The following is an 18,314-nucleotide window of genomic DNA, read 5'->3' on the forward strand; positions in this document are numbered from 1 at the left end:
ACTTGTGGGTTTGATTTAATTTTTGTGTGTGTGTTTCTTTGTGTGTGGGTAAACATAACTGGCAAGTATTTGTGAAAAGGGATTGTGTATGTGTTGTAGTTGACTTCTCCAGTACAGCTGAGAACGTGTTACCTTTTGGGTACACTGGCGCACATGGGCTCCATTGCTGCTGCCTATGCACTATCTCCTTTTGACCTGCAAAGTGTTGCAATTGTATTGTTGGTGGAAAATGATAATTTCCTAGTAATGGATAAGAACATATTAAAGTATATACGCAGTCTCCAAATTCACTGTAGGAAGCTGTAATACTAAGCTTTTAAAGCCATCTTCAGATTGTGGTATTACTGGTATTTTAAGTACGGTAATGTTCGGTGTCTACAGTATGAAATTTCCTTGATGTTCCAAAGACAGATTTGAAAATGCTGGGAGCCTAGAAGCTATGCTTTTTGACCAGAACCAAGATAATTGGTGATCCATTCAGATTCATCCTTAGCTGAAAATAATAGAAGGGGGGAAAACAAAAGGATATGTCCCAGGGCAGAGTGATGACAGGCTGAACTTTATATAGCTGAAGCAGTACAGAAGGATGGCTGTGGGAGGCAATCTATAAATTAAACAACTGCATTGAGAAATAAAGCAAAACAAGTACTTGTAAATACTCTTCAGGTTTATTGATGGTTTCAGGAGCAGGGTGGGACACTTACTGGTTTGAAAACTCACTTTTTTTTATTTTAAGTAAAAGTAATGCCTTTCACAGGTATCTTGTAGAGCAAGCTAAGTTGCTGCTGTTTAAAAATAAATGTTTTGATGTCCATCTTTCAGGGAAATTGTAGATACAAGCCGACTACATTTAAAAAGAAGACACCCAAGTTTAAAGTTTGGGGGCTTAGTTATATCTTGTATGCTGCATATTGATCTTTTTTTCCAACTCATTACTGGTTTTTTTATGTTTAGAAAGCCGAGCAAGCAAGAACAGATTACTTCATTAGAACGTTATTACTTGAATTTCAAAATGTAAGTATAAGGTCACATCTAGTCTCAACTTCAGTGGTTGCTCAAAGGTCTCTAAAGTGATGAAAATTTCTCATGAAAATATCTTCACTTTTTTAGGTGCTGACTGTATGTATGTAAATCATAAGGTTTAGAAGTGATGTTAAAAGTTTAATATATAAGAAAAGAGTACTGAAACTGCTTGTGTTTTATGATGTTCTGCTCTTGGTTAGCCTACGGCATGAAATGGTCCTCAATAGCATGTGTTAACAACTAGAAAGCTTCTGTCACTTTAGGAAAAGCTCACTGTTTACCACAACTGAAAATGTGAGGATGAGCTGATTCAAGCTTGTCAAAAAAAAAAAAAGTTTCTTCCAGTTGGCATCTTTTTGGGTCAAGTATGTGTACTTGTTAGAATTTGCCATATCATTTATTGTTAAGAGAGTTCTACAATGTTAAAAGACATTTCAGAAGCCCATTAATATATATGGACAAATAAAAGTAAAGCAAGAATGACAACAACTTAGTGATTTATTTTTTCCCTGTGGTTTCTCATGCCAGCTAGTAAAAACTTACTCTTTTGGGAGAAGAAATAGGTATGAAAAATATTGAATGTTCTTGATTTAAAATCACTTGCATTTTCTTTTTGCCTGGAGACCTTCTGCTTGGGGGAATTGTATGTAATATATTCAAGTGACAAGATAGAAATTTACTTCTAAAAGTGAGCTTAAGACTTCAGAATTCTTGAAGACCTGTTGTCCTGGTGTTTAAGATACAGACGACTCTTCTGATAAACTTACACTGATTAAGTTGGCAATTGTAAATGGTTACAACGAGTAACTTTATGGAAGAAACTAAGTTTATTCAGCCTAGTGAAAACTTAGGACACAAGTTTCCTTCACATCCTTTATTAATAAATTATTTATTACAGGTTAGTCTCACTTAAGATAATGTTTTCTGTAGCAATGTTTTGTTCCATTTCAACAACTGGTATCACAACAGCTATGAAAAGTGTTTAATCATAAGGGGTATAATTGGGGTGGTGGTGCTGGTGTAATTTTTGTCTGCAGTAGGTTGCTTGGTGTTTGCAGTGGAATGCATGGACTTAATCAGTTTGTTTCTGTTAGTGTGCTCTGAATGCTAAAAAGCTTTTTCGATAGCGGAAATTAATTTTGTAATAACTTGAGGTTTGAAACATTTTTTGAAACAGGGCACTTAAAAGCAAAATTGAAAAGATATCAAAAAAACACCAGAGCAGAACTTAGATTACTTTAAATACTTGAATATTATGAGAACTAGTTACTTCAGAAACTCTAGCTCATTTATATTTTGCTTTCATATACTATACATGCAAATCACAACTTCTGTGAGTTCTGTTCCAGCTAATTTTTATAGGATGCAGGTGTACTACATACAAAGAAAGCTGTAACAAAAAGCTACAGTTCGCACCATGCTTCTAATTTTAGCAAAGAACCCAAAGTTCATGTTCATTTAAGTAATAATGTAACTGAAAGGATTAACAAGATATGTTGATATTCAAGCTATGTGGCTGATAAAAGGATTTTTCTTCAAACTTACCTAGCAGATTTGATTCAGGATTTCTGTGAGCACACTTTTTGGTAATGAATTGCAGACTTTTTATCTTACTTTGAAGAATTCTAAATGTACCCTTGAACTGGGGAGGTATATGTTGTATAAAGTAATATCCTTCTAGGTTCACTTTCTGGTTTTCCAGAATAATGGAAAGTTTTGTCACCTCTGTAAAATTTTTGGTGGAGTACCATACAAAATATGATGCAAAAGAATTTGAAATTCATATAAATATACAAAGTTATTCTTGTTTCTATGAGGAAAACCATTTTGAAACATGAAGATTATTTTAAGCTAAAACGCCAAATTCTTTCTTAAAAACTAGCAAGAAGAAAAGGGAATCTGAAGGTTACTTGTAAATTTTTTATTTCCATATAAAAAGCATAAATGTGTGTATGCTTTTTTTTTTCCTGACAGTTCTGCTAATGTGAAAAATCATTGCTTTAAATCTCCTTAAATATAATTAAGTGAAAATTCTTGGTGGACCTTAATAGGTAGCTCTAACTTTTCTTCCTCCTTACTGGAGGTATTTTATAGCCTGATCGGTTGGATTTTTAAAATTTCTTTTCTTAGGTGGGATCTTTTCTTGTTTTTACCAGCTACAGTACTTCCACAAGTCTGGCAAAAGCAAAACATAAAAAAATAGTTGGTTTGGTTGGAAGACAATCCAAGTGTCCATGTTCAAGAGGCCCACTATGTTGCTTCTCAAAAACTAACCAGAAGGTAGCATAGGTCTTGAAAGTTGTAACCTCTAACATTGATCAAAAAATTGACATACCTCTCTAGTATATGGCCTTGAGGGTATGGTAGAATCTGGAGTGTGGCAACAGCATGGAAAGGTGCAGCAGAAGTAGCTGTGCTGCTGATGGGTTGGCTAATGATGGGAAAGAGAATTTAGTCATTAGTCTTTAGGGGATTCAGGTAGCTGAGTAACTAAGTTGGTCTAAAGCCTCCTTCTTACCTTGTCTTTAGCACTAGTGTAACATGAGCTACCTACAATAAAAATGCACCCATTGTTGTTGCAGTTGTGATCTGTGGTCAGATATGGCTTGAAGTATTTATCTCACTTTATTCATTTCCCTCTGCACGTGTGCACACGTGTGCAAACACTTCATTTTTGTCATGTGACAAAACAACAACCACCCACTCCTTTTTTTCCCATGTCAGTTATCAGAATATGATTGAAAAAAGAACTTTTCATGGTGGTCTTTCTCATTCTTCCTCCCTTTCAAAGTTTAAGACTGTAAGGAGAGAGAATCTTCTAACAGTGCAACATTGTGGGTCTTAGAACCTATTTATTTCCAAGCCTGGAAACATTCAAGGTTGAGTTGGACAGAGCTCTGAGCAAGCTGACCTAAGTAAAGATGTCCATCCTCACTGCAGAGGGTTTGAACTAAATGACCTTTTAAAGTCCCTTTCAGGCCATGATTACAGAGAAGGGCTTCTGTGAAGTGTCCTGTAGTGCTTTGTCCTATGCATTAGCAGCACTCAAAATAATATTTCAGGATTTCCCTTTTGTTTTTCTATGTGGTATAAGCTGTAGGGTTTCTTTTAAATGGCTTTGCTTGTTCGTGCTTAATCATAGGTTCATAGAACTAATTGTTTCATATAAACTCCTCAAATATGTATTATCATTAACACATTTCTTCCTCCCTCTCCTTTAGGAGACCCGTAGTGTCTATCAATTTCATTATGTTAACTGGCCTGACCATGATGTCCCTTCATCTTTTGATTCTATTCTGGACATGATCAGCTTGATGAGAGAATATCAGGAACACGAAGATGTACCAATTTGTATACACTGCAGGTATCAAATACATTTTTTTTTTTTAAAGTTTAGATATATTTTATTTGAAGACTAGACTTTTTGTATGAGATGCACTAGTTTGATTCTAACTCAGAATTTTATTTATTTTAGTTTTCTAAAAAGAAATAGTTCCTCATGTCCAAACTTGGCTCAAAATTATGTGGTCTTTATAGTCTTAAGACTCATGCTGTGGTGAAATTTCGCTTTTATTTCAATTAAAGACATAATATCAATGAGAAAAAAATAAATCTTGAAGGGAAACCGTTTTGTGGTTCTTAAGACATGTAAGTCCTTATTAGAACAAAGTAGACTTTTAAGATCATTTCAGATAGCAGTGAAGGCTCCATTCTCCATAGGAGAGACTATGTAGCAGGTGCATCACTACCTAAAAACTTTTGTCTGTCTTCTAATACAACAAAAAAGATCTCTGATGATCACGCTGTAGTTTCTGGTTAGTAAGTCTTTGCTTCTGAGCGGCAATTTCTTCTTTGGCCTGAAATTTGGCTAAGAAAAGGACTGTTGAAACTAAACTGCCATGAACGTGTTTTAGCGAGCTGGCTGTTTCTGACAGATTCTCTGGAAAGGTCTTGCCTGTGATATTTCATACTTTTTAAAGCAGCAAAAGTTAATGTATTTTATGTCAGAAACACTGAATTCAGATTCAGGATTCAGTTCCAGGAAATGTTAAAGTGTTAGGGCTTATTAACTCTTTAGAGCTTGGTTATTCTCTTAAAGTGTACAGAAATTTACTGTCTTTAGCTGTATTCTTTTTTAATTTCTAGCTCTAACTGAGGTGCAAAGTCATAAAATCTTTAGTTAGCACTGAAACCCATTTCACTTGTTTATCTTGAATGTCAGTACAGTTGTGAAAGTTGTTTTGTTACAACAGGATAATTAATAAATATGCATGCATTGTAACTCTGTAAAATAGATAAATTCATACTATTAAGAAGAATGAATGATAGTTTGCTGTCATTTTTTGTAACTTTCAGGTTTAAGATTTTAGATAAAAGCAGAAAAATAGATATAATACTAAATCAGAAAAATGTGGGAATTCTTAAAATGTATTCTGTACTGTCATTTAATGTATCTGTCATTAAACTTTGATAAAATCCCTGCTGTTGAAGCAGTGCTAACTAGGAATAGAGTGATGAAAGAGGCAATAAAAATGTATGCATTGAAGCATTTTTCATGATTGCAATTCCCACTTCAGTGTTAGTCTGAGTGACCTTAAAATAAGTTGACGGATTTTTTTTTTTTTTTTTTCACATGGACTGTAGATAGGAAGCTTTTAGTTTGTTCTTAACAAATTAAAATAATTTCTAACACACCTAATTGTTTATCTTCATAGTGCAGGGTGTGGAAGAACAGGAGCCATCTGTGCCATAGATTATACATGGAATTTGCTTAAAGCCGGGGTAAGGAATCTTAAAGGAAGAAATTTTATGGCATTTCGTTAATTCATAACAGCAATTGAGCTCCTGGATGTTCTAAAATAGTGAAATGTTTAAGATATTCTGAAACTTTTGACAGGTTGGATGTTTAGTTTCATTACATTAATGCTTTATATGAACGAACTTTCCTTTGACAGCAAGTTTTTATCTAAAAAATCACTGTTAGGTTCTAAATGTTTTTAAAATGTACTTCAATACAAAGTTATTTTGAATTCAACTTTTTCAATGTGTCTGCTTAATCCTGCAGCTCCTAAAGCCTGATACTTCAGATATGCAGGATTACCTTTGTGCTGGGGTTTCTGGGTTATGATGCATCATTAATGCTGTGGTGTCATATGAATGCTTTAATTGAATGTTTAATTTTCAGAATGTTTGAAATGCTCTTATCTGGTCTAAATCAAATGTTCAAAACCAGTTCTGGAGAGGAATTGCTTTTTTAAAAAAAAAGTGAATGCTGCAATGTGGAGAGAACAGATTGACTTTACCTAAAACAGTTAGACATCCAAAAGTATGTGTAACAGCTTTTGTATTGCTCATCTGACAAACTGTAATTGACTTCCTTCTATTTCAGAAAATACCTGAAGAATTCAATGTCTTTAATTTGATACAGGAAATGAGGACACAAAGGCATTCTGCAGTACAGACAAAGGTATAGTTTGTTTTAAATTCAGTCTTTATCAGATGATAATATACTGTTGTTCTTTGTAAAGATCTCAGGCACTAATTTTTATCTGGTGACCTCCTGTAGGAGCAGTATGAACTTGTCCATCGAGCCATAGCACAGCTCTTTGAAAAGCAACTGCAAAAATACGAAAGCTGTGCAGACTGGAAGATTGCAGATGGAGTGGTATGTGTCTTTCCCATATGAGTTTCAATCAGTTGTAGCTGTTAGCTGCTGATCAAGATTTCCCTGAAGAGTCTCTTTGTTTTTTGTTTTTTTTAAGTTAAGTGTTCATTGTTTTTTAGGCATACACAGAACTTGTTTGAACAATGAGTGGTTTTTGTTGTAGGGACACCTAGCCTATACTGAACTTACACTGAGGACTTGATTGTAAAAGTTGCTAGATACTTAAAGGAACATTGACCACATATATCAAAGGTAATTGCAGTGGAGAAAGCAATAGAAAGAATTCTAGTATGGATGAAATGCAGGACTCTTAAGTCAATATTTAAATTGGGAATGTGCCCTTGCCTCAGTGAGGTGGCAGTAGTTGACAGCTGATCTGTTGCTTTGATTGGCAGTACTTACCCAATTCTGACATAATGGCAGCAAATGAAATTTTGCTTGAACCTGACCTTCTGCAAATCATTTAACTGGGATCAAGAGCAAGTTAAAATCAAAACTCTGTCACACATATGCATAACATATATAAATAAGAATAAATATACGTATGTGTATATAGATTAATTCAATCTCATCTATGTTTAGGTTAAAACTCTTGAAAGATAACTTCACTGAAGTTTTCTTTCTTCGCCCCTGATGTGGTGTTGGGCCAAATTTTAAACCAGCAGATAAGCACTGATCTGACTTTTGAACTGTGTCTTGGATGTTACATGCTGTTGTGTACTGCCTTGATCTTGACCCAACATGGACTTTATGTAGTTGTGAGGACTTTTCTCTTTCTGTCCTTCCACTTCAAATTTCATATCTTCTAGGTTTTTCCCTTTATGTTTAGATATGTTTTCTTGGCTACTGCTGAGCACCATGTGAAAAATGGCTTTGGGGATTAATATATTATTTCTCTCCCTCACAGTCCAGAACTGTGTACCAGCCTTTATCCTTGGACTGTGTTTTGCTATTCAGTAATTTAATCTGTCCCTTCAGTACTTAACTGGTCCATGCTTTGTAACTATCTAGAGGGAGTATGAGTATTATCTTCAGGACCCTTTTAAATACCTGGAAGCAGTTGTAAATCTGCCTTTATTAATAAGCATCCCTTTAATTTTAAGGGTTAGTTGTTCTATACTGTGCATTCTAGGAAGTCTGACATTTTTTTTCACTCCTGGAGAAAAAGGCATCTACCTTTCTGTTAACTCCTTAGAGTATGTCAGTTCATGCAATAGTTATGAGGCATTTAGGTATTACAAGAAACCTGATGGACTAAATGAAACATGGACAGGGCAGGCTGTTTTAATTTGTTATAGGTTTGATATTCAGACTAGCTGGACTGTGAATTTCCTTTTTATTTCTGAGGAATGAACATAACAGGGTTTGGAATGTGCAGATTTATTAGGAATCACTTCTCTAAAAGGTAATTATTTGATTTTTTTTGTCATAAACTAATAGGCAGATGAGTCTACTGTGTCTTTGGTTGTTTGATTTGGATCCTACCTCTGTCTGCATTCTTACACGGAATCAAAAATTTGTCATTTACTTGTATTCCAGAACGTCTGAATAAGAAGGTGGCACAGTATGCTGATGCTGTGTCTGTAACAAAGGCAGGTGCTGTCTGTAGCACATTGTCAGGGATCTGAGTGACTGAGTAATAATAGGTTATGGATAGGTAACGTGCATGGAGGTAAGACAGAGAGAAATCCCATCCCTGTATATGTGGTGATGGAGCATAAATTTTGTGTTTTACTTGGATATGATTTTGAATATAGTCCATAAAAGGTGAAGGAAATTGAATATTAGCAATTATCTGGAAACTAGTAAGAGCAGAGAACATAATGGCATTGTGTGGATAGCTGGTAACCTGAATACTATATGCACGTCTGGTCTTACATCAAAAGTGTATTACAGAATTCAAGCACTAAAAATTTGGACAAGGATCAAAGGTGTCAGAAGGCTTCATCTAAAGAACACTGGATTGAGCTGGAAAAGAAATAGCTGAAGTTAGATATTATGGAGGCTAAACAATAGTCAAAACCTGCTTTCTATTAACCTTTCCTGAAGGGTATCAGAGACCTGCAGTCTTAATATAAAAGGAGATAGTTCTTCATGCAACATGAAACTGCAGAGCTCCTCGCAGCTGAAGGGCTGTAGTTTTGAGGTGAATATATCTTCTTCCATAAATCTGCCCAACCTCTGACCTTTGAAATGCCAGAATTGCAAACTGTTGGAGAGCATCCTAGAGAATGATCCCTGCATGCCTCTTCTCTTCTTAATTTTCCCTGTGAGTATCCTGTTGGTCACTGCTGGAAACAGGACAAAACCTGTCTTCGTCTGACTAGGTACAGTCTTTTTTTTTGCCTTAGGAGACTGTGCTTCATATCATAGCTTGAACATTTCTGTAGGAGGGCTGAGGAAAAGTCTCATATGTAAAGAGCTCCTCTATCTAGAAGGTTGTTACTTGAAAACAAGTATGCTACTGTTTGTTATGAAACTTGCCTTGAGAGTTTTAACTGGTTGTAGGCTTAGCTTCTGGTTTGGTTTTATAAGGTAGTCTTCTACCTCGCATATCCAGTTAAATATCTGCTTGCAGCTTTAACCTAGCTCTCAGAACTTTGAGGCTCACCTGAGACAGTGTTTTTGCTATTCTGAAAAAGCTTCCTTTTTTCCCCCAAGGGTGTTATGTAACATCTGTTCTGTATAACATCTAGTTTCCTCCAGAAATGTTCTAGTTAGCTTGTTCACTAACATATGTCCTAGGATGTTTGTTTGGTTTTTAAAAGGAAACAAACTCTGATGCAGAAAGTTTCCTAATAACTTTGTTAAATATAATATAATATCCCAGGGTTCCTTCCAAGATTTTACTTAGCCTGTAGATGCTACAGCAGTTGTGGAATCGTGTTCCTGTGAAGGGTTTTAATTATGTTGACTGAAAACAATTCCAAATAAAAGAATGTGCCTATTTTGAATATATTACTGTTAGTTACATAGGAGATACTACTGAACTGAAGAAGAAATTTTCTTTCTTTTATTGTGTTTCAGTAGTGTTCTGAAGAGTTTGTAGTACTCCGTAGTGTTGGTTTCATGGGTTTGTTGTCCAATTACTTTTCCCATTTCATGCAGTGTTTGGAATGAGTTGAGTTACTGAAGCTCTGTAAGCGGAGTCTGCAGGTAACATCACAGCAGGTGCTCATCTGATTGGCAAGGAGTAGCAGCATTCATAGGGGGGTAGCTCAGACACAGTCCTGAACGTGTGTTCCTGTGAACTTGCCAGCTTTGCCCTGCTGGAAACAATACTGTAAGAAGTCAACCAAAAAACCAAACCATGCAGTGTTTGAAAATAAACTGGTTGTATAGGGTTAGAATTTCTATTAGAATTTGAGAAGAAGATACAAAGCCATGTAGAAAATGCATGTACAATGCAGTATAAGGTAGTAATTGTATCCTCTTACCATATATTTGCACATATCGTGAATGTATAGAACTGTAAATGTGCATAAAATAATACTAAGTGTGGAAATGAAAGTATATGAAGTGAAGTTTTTTTCAGATAACAGAGTATTTCTGACAGTCCCCACAGTGGCTAAATATCAGGGCAAAGATGAAATTGCTGCTCAGAAGCAGTTTTTATTCTGGTAAGACTTGGAGACTAAACTTAATAATCAGAACTGTTTTTCTTCTTCCTCACCCTCTGTCCCCCTGGACTCTTTTAAATTATCAAAAAATTTAAACTGGAACTGAACCCTGGACTTGGTTCCCTTCCCACTGAAACTGTTGATCATGTGTTCAGAGTCATTAACTGTGTGCTTCTTGTCCTCATTAGTATTGTTAGTACTGCTGTGAAAATATTACCCTCGGTTTTGTGTTTGGAAGCTTTGAGACATGTGAGCTGATTAGTCTTGATCAGCTGACAAGATAACAGCCAGATTGTATCAGAATATTTTGAGAGTTACTTGAGAGGTGTCTCCATGATCTGAAGTAAACAAACTTTTTGGAAAGTCCACATCCGATGAAATTCCAGCAAGTTGGATATTCTGTATGTAGAAAAAAGAAAAAATTATTAAAAGACAAACAACAAAACGTTTATTATCTCTTGAATTTTGTCTCTTGGCAGTAAGAAGCATGTTACAGTACTGAAAGTCCTTGTTTTACCCTAATCTAGTAAAAAAAGTAAGCTTGTATTAATAAACACTAAATTTCAATTTAATAAAAAATATTTCAATTATTATTTAAATTCGTTCAAATACATTTCCATTTATTCAAAAAAGTACAATAGTACTCTCAAGTATCTCTTGCATTTCTTCCTGTAAAAGTGGCAGAATTCCATTACTGCTGTTAATTACCCATTTAGAAGCTGTGGAGAAATTGGCTGCTATAGGAAGACTGTTGATATTGAAAACATTAGTGGTTTGGAAACACCAAGTGAAAAGGTTTTGCTGTGCAAATTCTCTTTGCTCTTTTGCAGCTTGGAAAGAGGTTTTTGGCTATTGTAGCATTCTAAAAAAAATTATATGTGTCTTCAGAGACACTTGCGTTGTTGCCTCTGCTTGGAAAGTTTAATTAAATGATACAGTTAAATGATTCATCTCAGTCTGAAGTATTTCTCTTTTTATCTATTGATGCTCTGTGGTTCCCATGCTGCTTTATGATAAGGACAAAAGGAATGCCTCAATTCCTTTTAAGGGAAACCATGAGATTACTTCTGGAAGAGTGTTTGCAGTAAATTTGCTAGTACTTGAGCAGTACAGAAAGCTTCTGAATGACATGAAATGTTTCCATGGTGAATTCCAAAAGAAAATGATGCATTGCAGTTCCTGGGCGAAAGGTTTCAAATTGTAGGCAATGCCTATGAAATCTCAGTCTAAAGCTGTGATGCTTCGTTTGTTAGTGACAGCTTTGTTTGATGATTCAGCCACTGGAGGAAGTAGGTGGGGAAAAGACCCACCCTTGGGAGATGACAGCACAGTTTAGGTCACCTTAGCAAGTTGAAATCAGACACTGCATCTGCCAGGAGAATTCCTTGTCCCTCTGTTACCACAGGAATGTGAGTTGCTCTGTACTGTTGTAGACTAGATGTAATCTGCACTTCTAAGTATTTGGCTTTATGGTCTTTTCATTTGTTAATATAGTCTTTCATAGATACACACACACTTCATATATATGTAATTTAAGAGAATATCTAGACATTCCTAACTGTGAATGTTTTCCCTTCACCTGAGAAGCTGCACCCTTAAATCAGCAAGGACATCGGAACTCTCAAACTACTCAGCTCTTGATGCATATAGAGGCAAAGGCTGGGGAAAGCTTCCGTTCTTTACCCACATATTTTTAATGCTTCTGGGGTTTTTTTTTTGTAGTGAGAAGCCTGCCATAACAAGGTAGGTATCCTCTTAATAAAAAGAGGGCACTGCACTGAAATTTAATCAACTGAATTGCACTTTTATAGAAATTTTTTAAAAAAATATTTACATGATGACCCTGGTGAACTATGTATGTTGTCCTGTTTTTTCTAAGCTGATAGTTTAAAAAATTATTGTATTCTACCCAACAGTGCAACATCTGTCTCTAGAGAAGCAAGAGAGTATTGGCTGATGCCAATAAGCTGTGATTAGGAAGGCTAGAAGGCTTTTTTTAATACTGCCATCTGCTCTTCTCCGCAGACATGGTTATCCCAGTGACAGACCCTGTATTTACTTTTACAGTAGAGTTTCCTCTGTTCTGCTCTGTGCTAGTTGTGCTGCCTGTTTGACCAGTCACTTTTTTGATGTGTGACAGAAAGGGAAATCTGTGAGCTGATGTCACCCAAGGGTGCTCACAATACCAGTTGTTCTCTATCTATTGTGACACAGAACTGAGAACAAGTAAGAGACTTGCTCCAAGAGTTCAGCAAGCAGTATCTCTTCAGTTCAAACAAGAGATCAGATCATAACTGAGCAGGACTACTTTAAAATGCTGCAGCAGTATCAAGTTGATATGGGCACTGCTTTCATCCCTGCATGGGTTCATACATTTAGGTACTGCCTTAAACTTTTACCATCTTCAACCTTTGAAGTAAAAATCCTTCACTTACCAGGGAATGAGTTGTCTAAAAGTAAATGTAGCCTTCACAGAAACTTAAGTCCATTGAGCTAATTAAGCCAAGTAGTGAAGTACCTCTTTTTTTGGTGACCATAATTCCTGTAACATTCTTGCTCCTGACGTAATGTAACTAGAAGAGTGTAGTGAACTGATGCCGACTTTAACCTAATGCAGAAGTGAAAGCTTTTGAGCATAGATCTGCCTGAAGCCTTCCCAGTGGATGAAGTTAGGGTAACCACTGACTTCTCTTCTGTGGCTGAAATTAAAAGTACTGTTTTGTGGGGGGGAGGTTGTTGTTTGGTTGGGTTTTGGTTTTGTTTTTTTATGGTGGAGGTTTTTGGTTGATTTTTTTTTTTTAAGGAATTTGTTTTGTAAACTGTCTATGGTTGTATATATGCCTCAGACATTTTTGTTTATACATGTTTTTGCAAGGCATATCTGTATGCTTTATTATGAGTAGCGAAAATGGTAGTGCCTCCTCAGCTACTTCTGCCTGTCTCAATTAGAAACAGCTTCTTACTGTATGCATAGAGCTTAAAAAATATCTTTGACACATATTAGCTTCTCTGATAGGCCTTTTCCTGCCCCTGGGAGAAAAGCGTATCACAGGAAACATTCTGTTCACAAATACTTCACTTTACAAACATAGAAGGACGGGGATACAGCTGCTGGTTTGTTTTCTGGACAAGTCAGTCTACAACACAGCCAACAGGCACACCCCTTCCCTTGCCAGTAACTTTTAGAAAATTGAGTACGTAAATAAGAGATTTGTTCCTCAAAACTTCTGTGCTGGCGGAACTGACCGGGAATACTTTTCTGATCTGTTGTAGGAGGGAGAAGTTGGTGGGCAAGGGGGGGAGCTCCTCCTGTGGAGTCTTGCTCTTTCTCATATCTCTGCTTTATGGAACTTGGATGTGCTGTGGTGCTGAAACAAGGTGAACAGTCCGCTTTGTTCGCAGGATGCAGGTGCATTAGTTTCTAACTGTAGTTGCTAGTAGTTACGATTAAGGGGGTGGTTTTTAGTGTAATATTAGTGCTGTCCATAGTAATGACTACATATGGGAGAGATTGAGTTTACTTTGCACAGCTCAGGGAAGCAGAGAGGAGCAAGGCACAGCCATTGAGCAGGAAACTGGGTTGTTGCTGTTGGATACTGTGAGCATCAGCACCTTTGGCACCAACCTTCAGGCAATAACAAAGGCAATAAAATTCACTTTCATGTATGTTAAGGAGAAAATGGTCTATATGGTCACCCAGTCAATGAGCTGGAATTTGCTGTGCTGCATCTTTGAAAAGAGGCTGGTAGAGGTCTTGGATGGCCTGTTTCATTCCATTTGTTCCTAAGTGACAGTGTTCTGCATTGAGTTCATGGACTAAGCATAGCATTAATACTTTAAAAAATATAAATCTCATAGCTGGTTTTGTCATTCTGCTTTCCTGGACTGTGACTTTGAACACTATCTCTTGATGACCACACTTTTTGCTGAGAGTGATTGTTAGGCAAAGCTGATGCAATAGATCCCTGAAGGTGTTTTACTTGCAACCAATATTGTTAAGAGTCTAGAATGATACAAAACCCAGTATACTAAATATATTAAAACTTGGTTCACAGTACACTTCACTTTGAGAGCCAACTGATGGATAATAATCCTATCTCTGTAAGGCTATTAGAGTTTGTTATGTATTACCCCAGGAAAACGAAAGCCCGTTATTAATACAAGTAACAGAGACTTAAACAGTGTATTGTGACATACATAAAGAAAAAAATCTGGGGTATTTGGCAAGAGTATGCTTTAACGTTGCAAAAGGTAAAGACTCAGATCTGGAAACAAGAAGGAGCAGAATCTGGTTTGGAATGGAGGCTTTGCATGTAGTCTACATGGCTAAGCCCTAGATATAGTCAGTGGGGTGAATTGATCTGTTACTTTCATCCCCAGCTTACTGACTGGTTGCTCACAGGTGGGTGAAAAGCTGGATGTGAGTCAGCAATGTACACTCACAACCCAGAAGGCCAACCCTACCCTAAGCCACATCAAAAGAAGTGTGGACAGCAGGTTGAGGGAGGTGATTCTGCCTCTCTGCTCCTCCAGTGAGACTCCACCTGGAGTACTGTGTCCAGCTCTGGTGGCCTTAGCACAGGAAGAACATGAACATGTTGGGAGTGGGTCCAGAGGAGGGCCACAAAATGATTAGAGCTGGAACACCTCTCCTGTGAAGAAAGCCTGAGAGAGTCCAGATTGTTCAGCCTGGAGAAGAGAAGGCTCAGTGGAGACCTTACTGCAGCCCTCAAGTATTTAAAGGGGGCTTATAAGAAAGATGGCAACACTCTTTTTAGCAGAGCCTGTTGCAACAGGACAAGGGCTGATGGTTTGAAACTGAAAGTGGGGCATTTAAACTAGATATGAGGGAGAAATTTTTTACAGTGGGGGTGGTGAAACACTGGAACAGGTTGTCTGGAGAGGTGGGTGTCCCATCTCTGGATACATTCCAGATCTGGTTGCATGGTGCTCTGAGCAAGCTGGTCTAGTTGAAGGTGTCCCTGCTTACTGCAAGGGGGTTGGAATAGATGACCTTAAACGGTCATTTCCAGTCCAAACTATTCTATGAAAATCAAACAACCTCGGTTGACTGAAATAAGAGCTTCAGTTGTGGTTATCTAAATGCAAGTCGGTTTTATCTGCTAGTTGAATCTCACTCCAAAAAAAGCTTGATAGTTACAGCCAGTGGTCAGCAGGACAATGAACTCCCTGTGCAGTTTGTCTGGAAGGTCTAACACAAGCCATTGATACAGTAACAATAGGGTATTTCTGCTGGAGCACTTCTAGAATGTTGTATCAAACAGCTAGATAATGGGGGAGATTAGTGAATAACAATGAGAAAGATGAAAAGATTCAATTTTTTTCTTCACAGGAAAAGATTCACTTAATACACTGAGGGACAGAATTTGATAATACTCTTCACTGTAGCAGATAGTAATAGGATAACTTTTAAGACTAGTAATGAAAATTAAACACACCTTACTAAGGAATCTGAATCTGAGTATAGTTAGTGCTGAGATAACGTAGTTACCACTTACTCTTACAAAGCTGAAATCGCTGAGTAAAGTCAAATGCAACTGTCCCATTTCAAGCAGATGTTAACAGGGAGTTCCCTTTTGTTTAGTAAGCCCAAAGAAGGTCACTCTGCCACCAAGTCAGAACAGGTAGGCTGGCAGAGGGCAGACCCAGTTTCATGAGCAGAGTCTTTGTGACTGTTGTGCTTTGAAATATGTTACACAGAATCAGGGTGTTTGTGGTTCTTTTTTGAAATTGCTTTTCAAAATAAAATTCCTGCAAGAAAAGCCTTTAGGTAAAACAAATATTAAGCTCAACATAGTACTGTGGTCTTCTTTGGTTTTCTTAGATCTTTGGCTGTGGCATGTGTATGGAAATGATGTATCAGCTTTTGACTCTTGCATTTTTTTGTTTTTATTTTTGTGCACGGACATTTGTACATACTGAGCTGAGTCTGGCTGGGTTGGAGTTAATATTCTACAAAGCTGCTCTTGGGCTGCTTGGTTTTAGATCGATCAAAACCATGCTGATGGCACACAAATGGTCCAGCTGCTGCTGAACAATCTTTGCACGTCGTTAATGCCCTCTTGGTGAACAGACTCTTAAGAGAGCACAAGAGATTGTGAGGGGACTCAACCAGGCAGATGACCCAAACTAACTCAAGAGATGCTGTAACATATAGTGACATTAGCCATCATTTGGTTAGGAACTGGCTAGGTGTAGGGCTACCTAGAGGAGCTGGTGAGTGATGGCTTTTGCGTCACTTGTTCTGTTTTCTTTCTCTCTTCTCCCACTTCTCCTTTGCTTACTAAACAGTTTTATCTTGACTCACAAGTTTTCTTGCCTTTCCTCTTCCCATTCCAGGGGCTGGAGGGAAAAGCGTGAGAGTGGGTGGCTTTGTGGTGCTTAGCTGCCTACTGGGGTTAACACACAACAATGTTGTGTATTTATATACATGTAAATGTGTATGGATACATATTTATAATTTTGTATCTATAAATACTTCTTATATTTGTCCTCTTAAACCGAAATAAAAATATTCATGCTCTGCTGAGTAAGTTAAAATTCACTGTATGCAAATGGGAGATGATATGGAAGTAGTTTAGAACAAGTTGTTAAATCTTATCCACTTGTCTCTATGGTAGCAGAAGTTCCCATTTTCTTGCTGTGCTGTAAATTAGTTTTATCTGCAATGGAGTGCTTATACAAGTGAAAATAATTTGACACTGGAAAATAAATGTTTACAGTATGAATAATTTGGAGAAAATAAGGGAGCTTGCTCACTGCTAACCTGAAAGATTAGCTTTTGAGAATTTTCTCTAGTGGATTGTACAATTACACGTAGAACAATGTTTAGTCAGAAAAATCTGAAGTTGGACACACAAGATATAAAATCATACTGTGAGTTTAGAGTAGAATTTCAAAAGTTATTTCTATATGATAGCTAAAAAAATATGTAGTCTTGTCATACATTATTTTCAGGTATCATTATGGATCTTTGGTCTTCGCAGTTTAAGTATTGTGTGTTTCAGCTGTACAGCTATGAATGAAAATTTTTTCTTTTGATCAGGATGAAAATAATATGGAGAATGCTGTGAGTTCTTCAGATGCTGAGAAACAGGATTCTCCTCCACCAAAGCCTCCACGGACCCGCAGGTAGCTAACCATTTTTGTATACTGGTTTTAAGCTGAGTGATTGACATGCTTCATAAAAAGTAGACTAATAGTACTGATACTGTAGAGACTTTCAAGATAGTTTTTTCTATTTATAAGTAGGAATATACATAGAACAAGTACAAGCCTTGTAATTGACTCTGTAAATATGAGCTTTAGTATCTTTTTAGTTTGTGTTTAGATATGCCGACCTTGCAATGACTCTGTATGAGTAGACAAGCACACCCCATTAGTAGTTAGGCAAATCTACTTGTAGTGTGATTCTACTAGGTGATAGTAATACAACATACTTGAATATAGGCTCAAACAATGACTGAACCTTTGTCTTTTGGAGACAAGACCATAATTAAACATCCATTTGTTCAAGAAGACATTACCTTACAGGCAAGTGCTGCTATTGACTAGGGTATGCCAACAAAATGCTTTTCTTATTGAGAAGAAAAATCAGTCTTACCAATCCTTTCATTCAACAGAGGAAAAAAAAATACTCTCTAGCTCTTAAAACACCTAGACTTGACTTGAAGGAAGCCAAAAGTAAATAGGAACTAACAGATTCATCTGCCTAAAATGGGTACCCAACCTAAGCATTAGCTGAAGAAGCAGCTCTCCTGAAGTAAGTGCCTAAGTTCCCTAGCTACTTTCTGGAAGGCTTATGGGGACCTTTGTCAGATGATGTTGCCTGTGCCCCATTGCATGCGGTTAAATAGACATTTAAGGTAAGCACATGTGTTTCCTAAAGCTGTAGAATGACGTAAGAAACCACCAGCCAGTTAGAAGTCTTGCATAACATCTAGTCATATAAGGAAAGTTGTTTTACTGTTTTACAATATAATCAA

General features: G+C 36.9%; 1 protein-coding gene across 1 annotated transcript in view; it reads left to right on the forward strand.

Annotated features, from left to right (window-relative positions):
* LOC103773898 (tyrosine-protein phosphatase non-receptor type 12-like) overlaps nt 1-17,460 on the forward strand; it is a gene marked incomplete at both ends in the record, with an annotated part of 26,742 nt that extends 9,282 nt beyond the window's left edge. The window contains 6 exons of the mRNA XM_008941278.1: nt 955-1,014; nt 4,245-4,387; nt 5,739-5,805; nt 6,413-6,490; nt 6,590-6,688; nt 17,375-17,460. Coding sequence (XP_008939526.1) covers nt 955-1,014; nt 4,245-4,387; nt 5,739-5,805; nt 6,413-6,490; nt 6,590-6,688; nt 17,375-17,460 — 533 coding nt within the window. The remainder of the gene's footprint in view (nt 1-954; nt 1,015-4,244; nt 4,388-5,738; nt 5,806-6,412; nt 6,491-6,589; nt 6,689-17,374) is intronic.
* Nucleotides 17,461-18,314: the final 854 nt, after the last annotated feature.

This window comes from Merops nubicus, unplaced genomic scaffold, assembly GCF_000691845.1.
Source record: "Merops nubicus isolate BGI_N331 unplaced genomic scaffold, ASM69184v1 scaffold10505, whole genome shotgun sequence".
Lineage (NCBI taxonomy): Eukaryota > Metazoa > Chordata > Aves > Coraciiformes > Meropidae > Merops > Merops nubicus.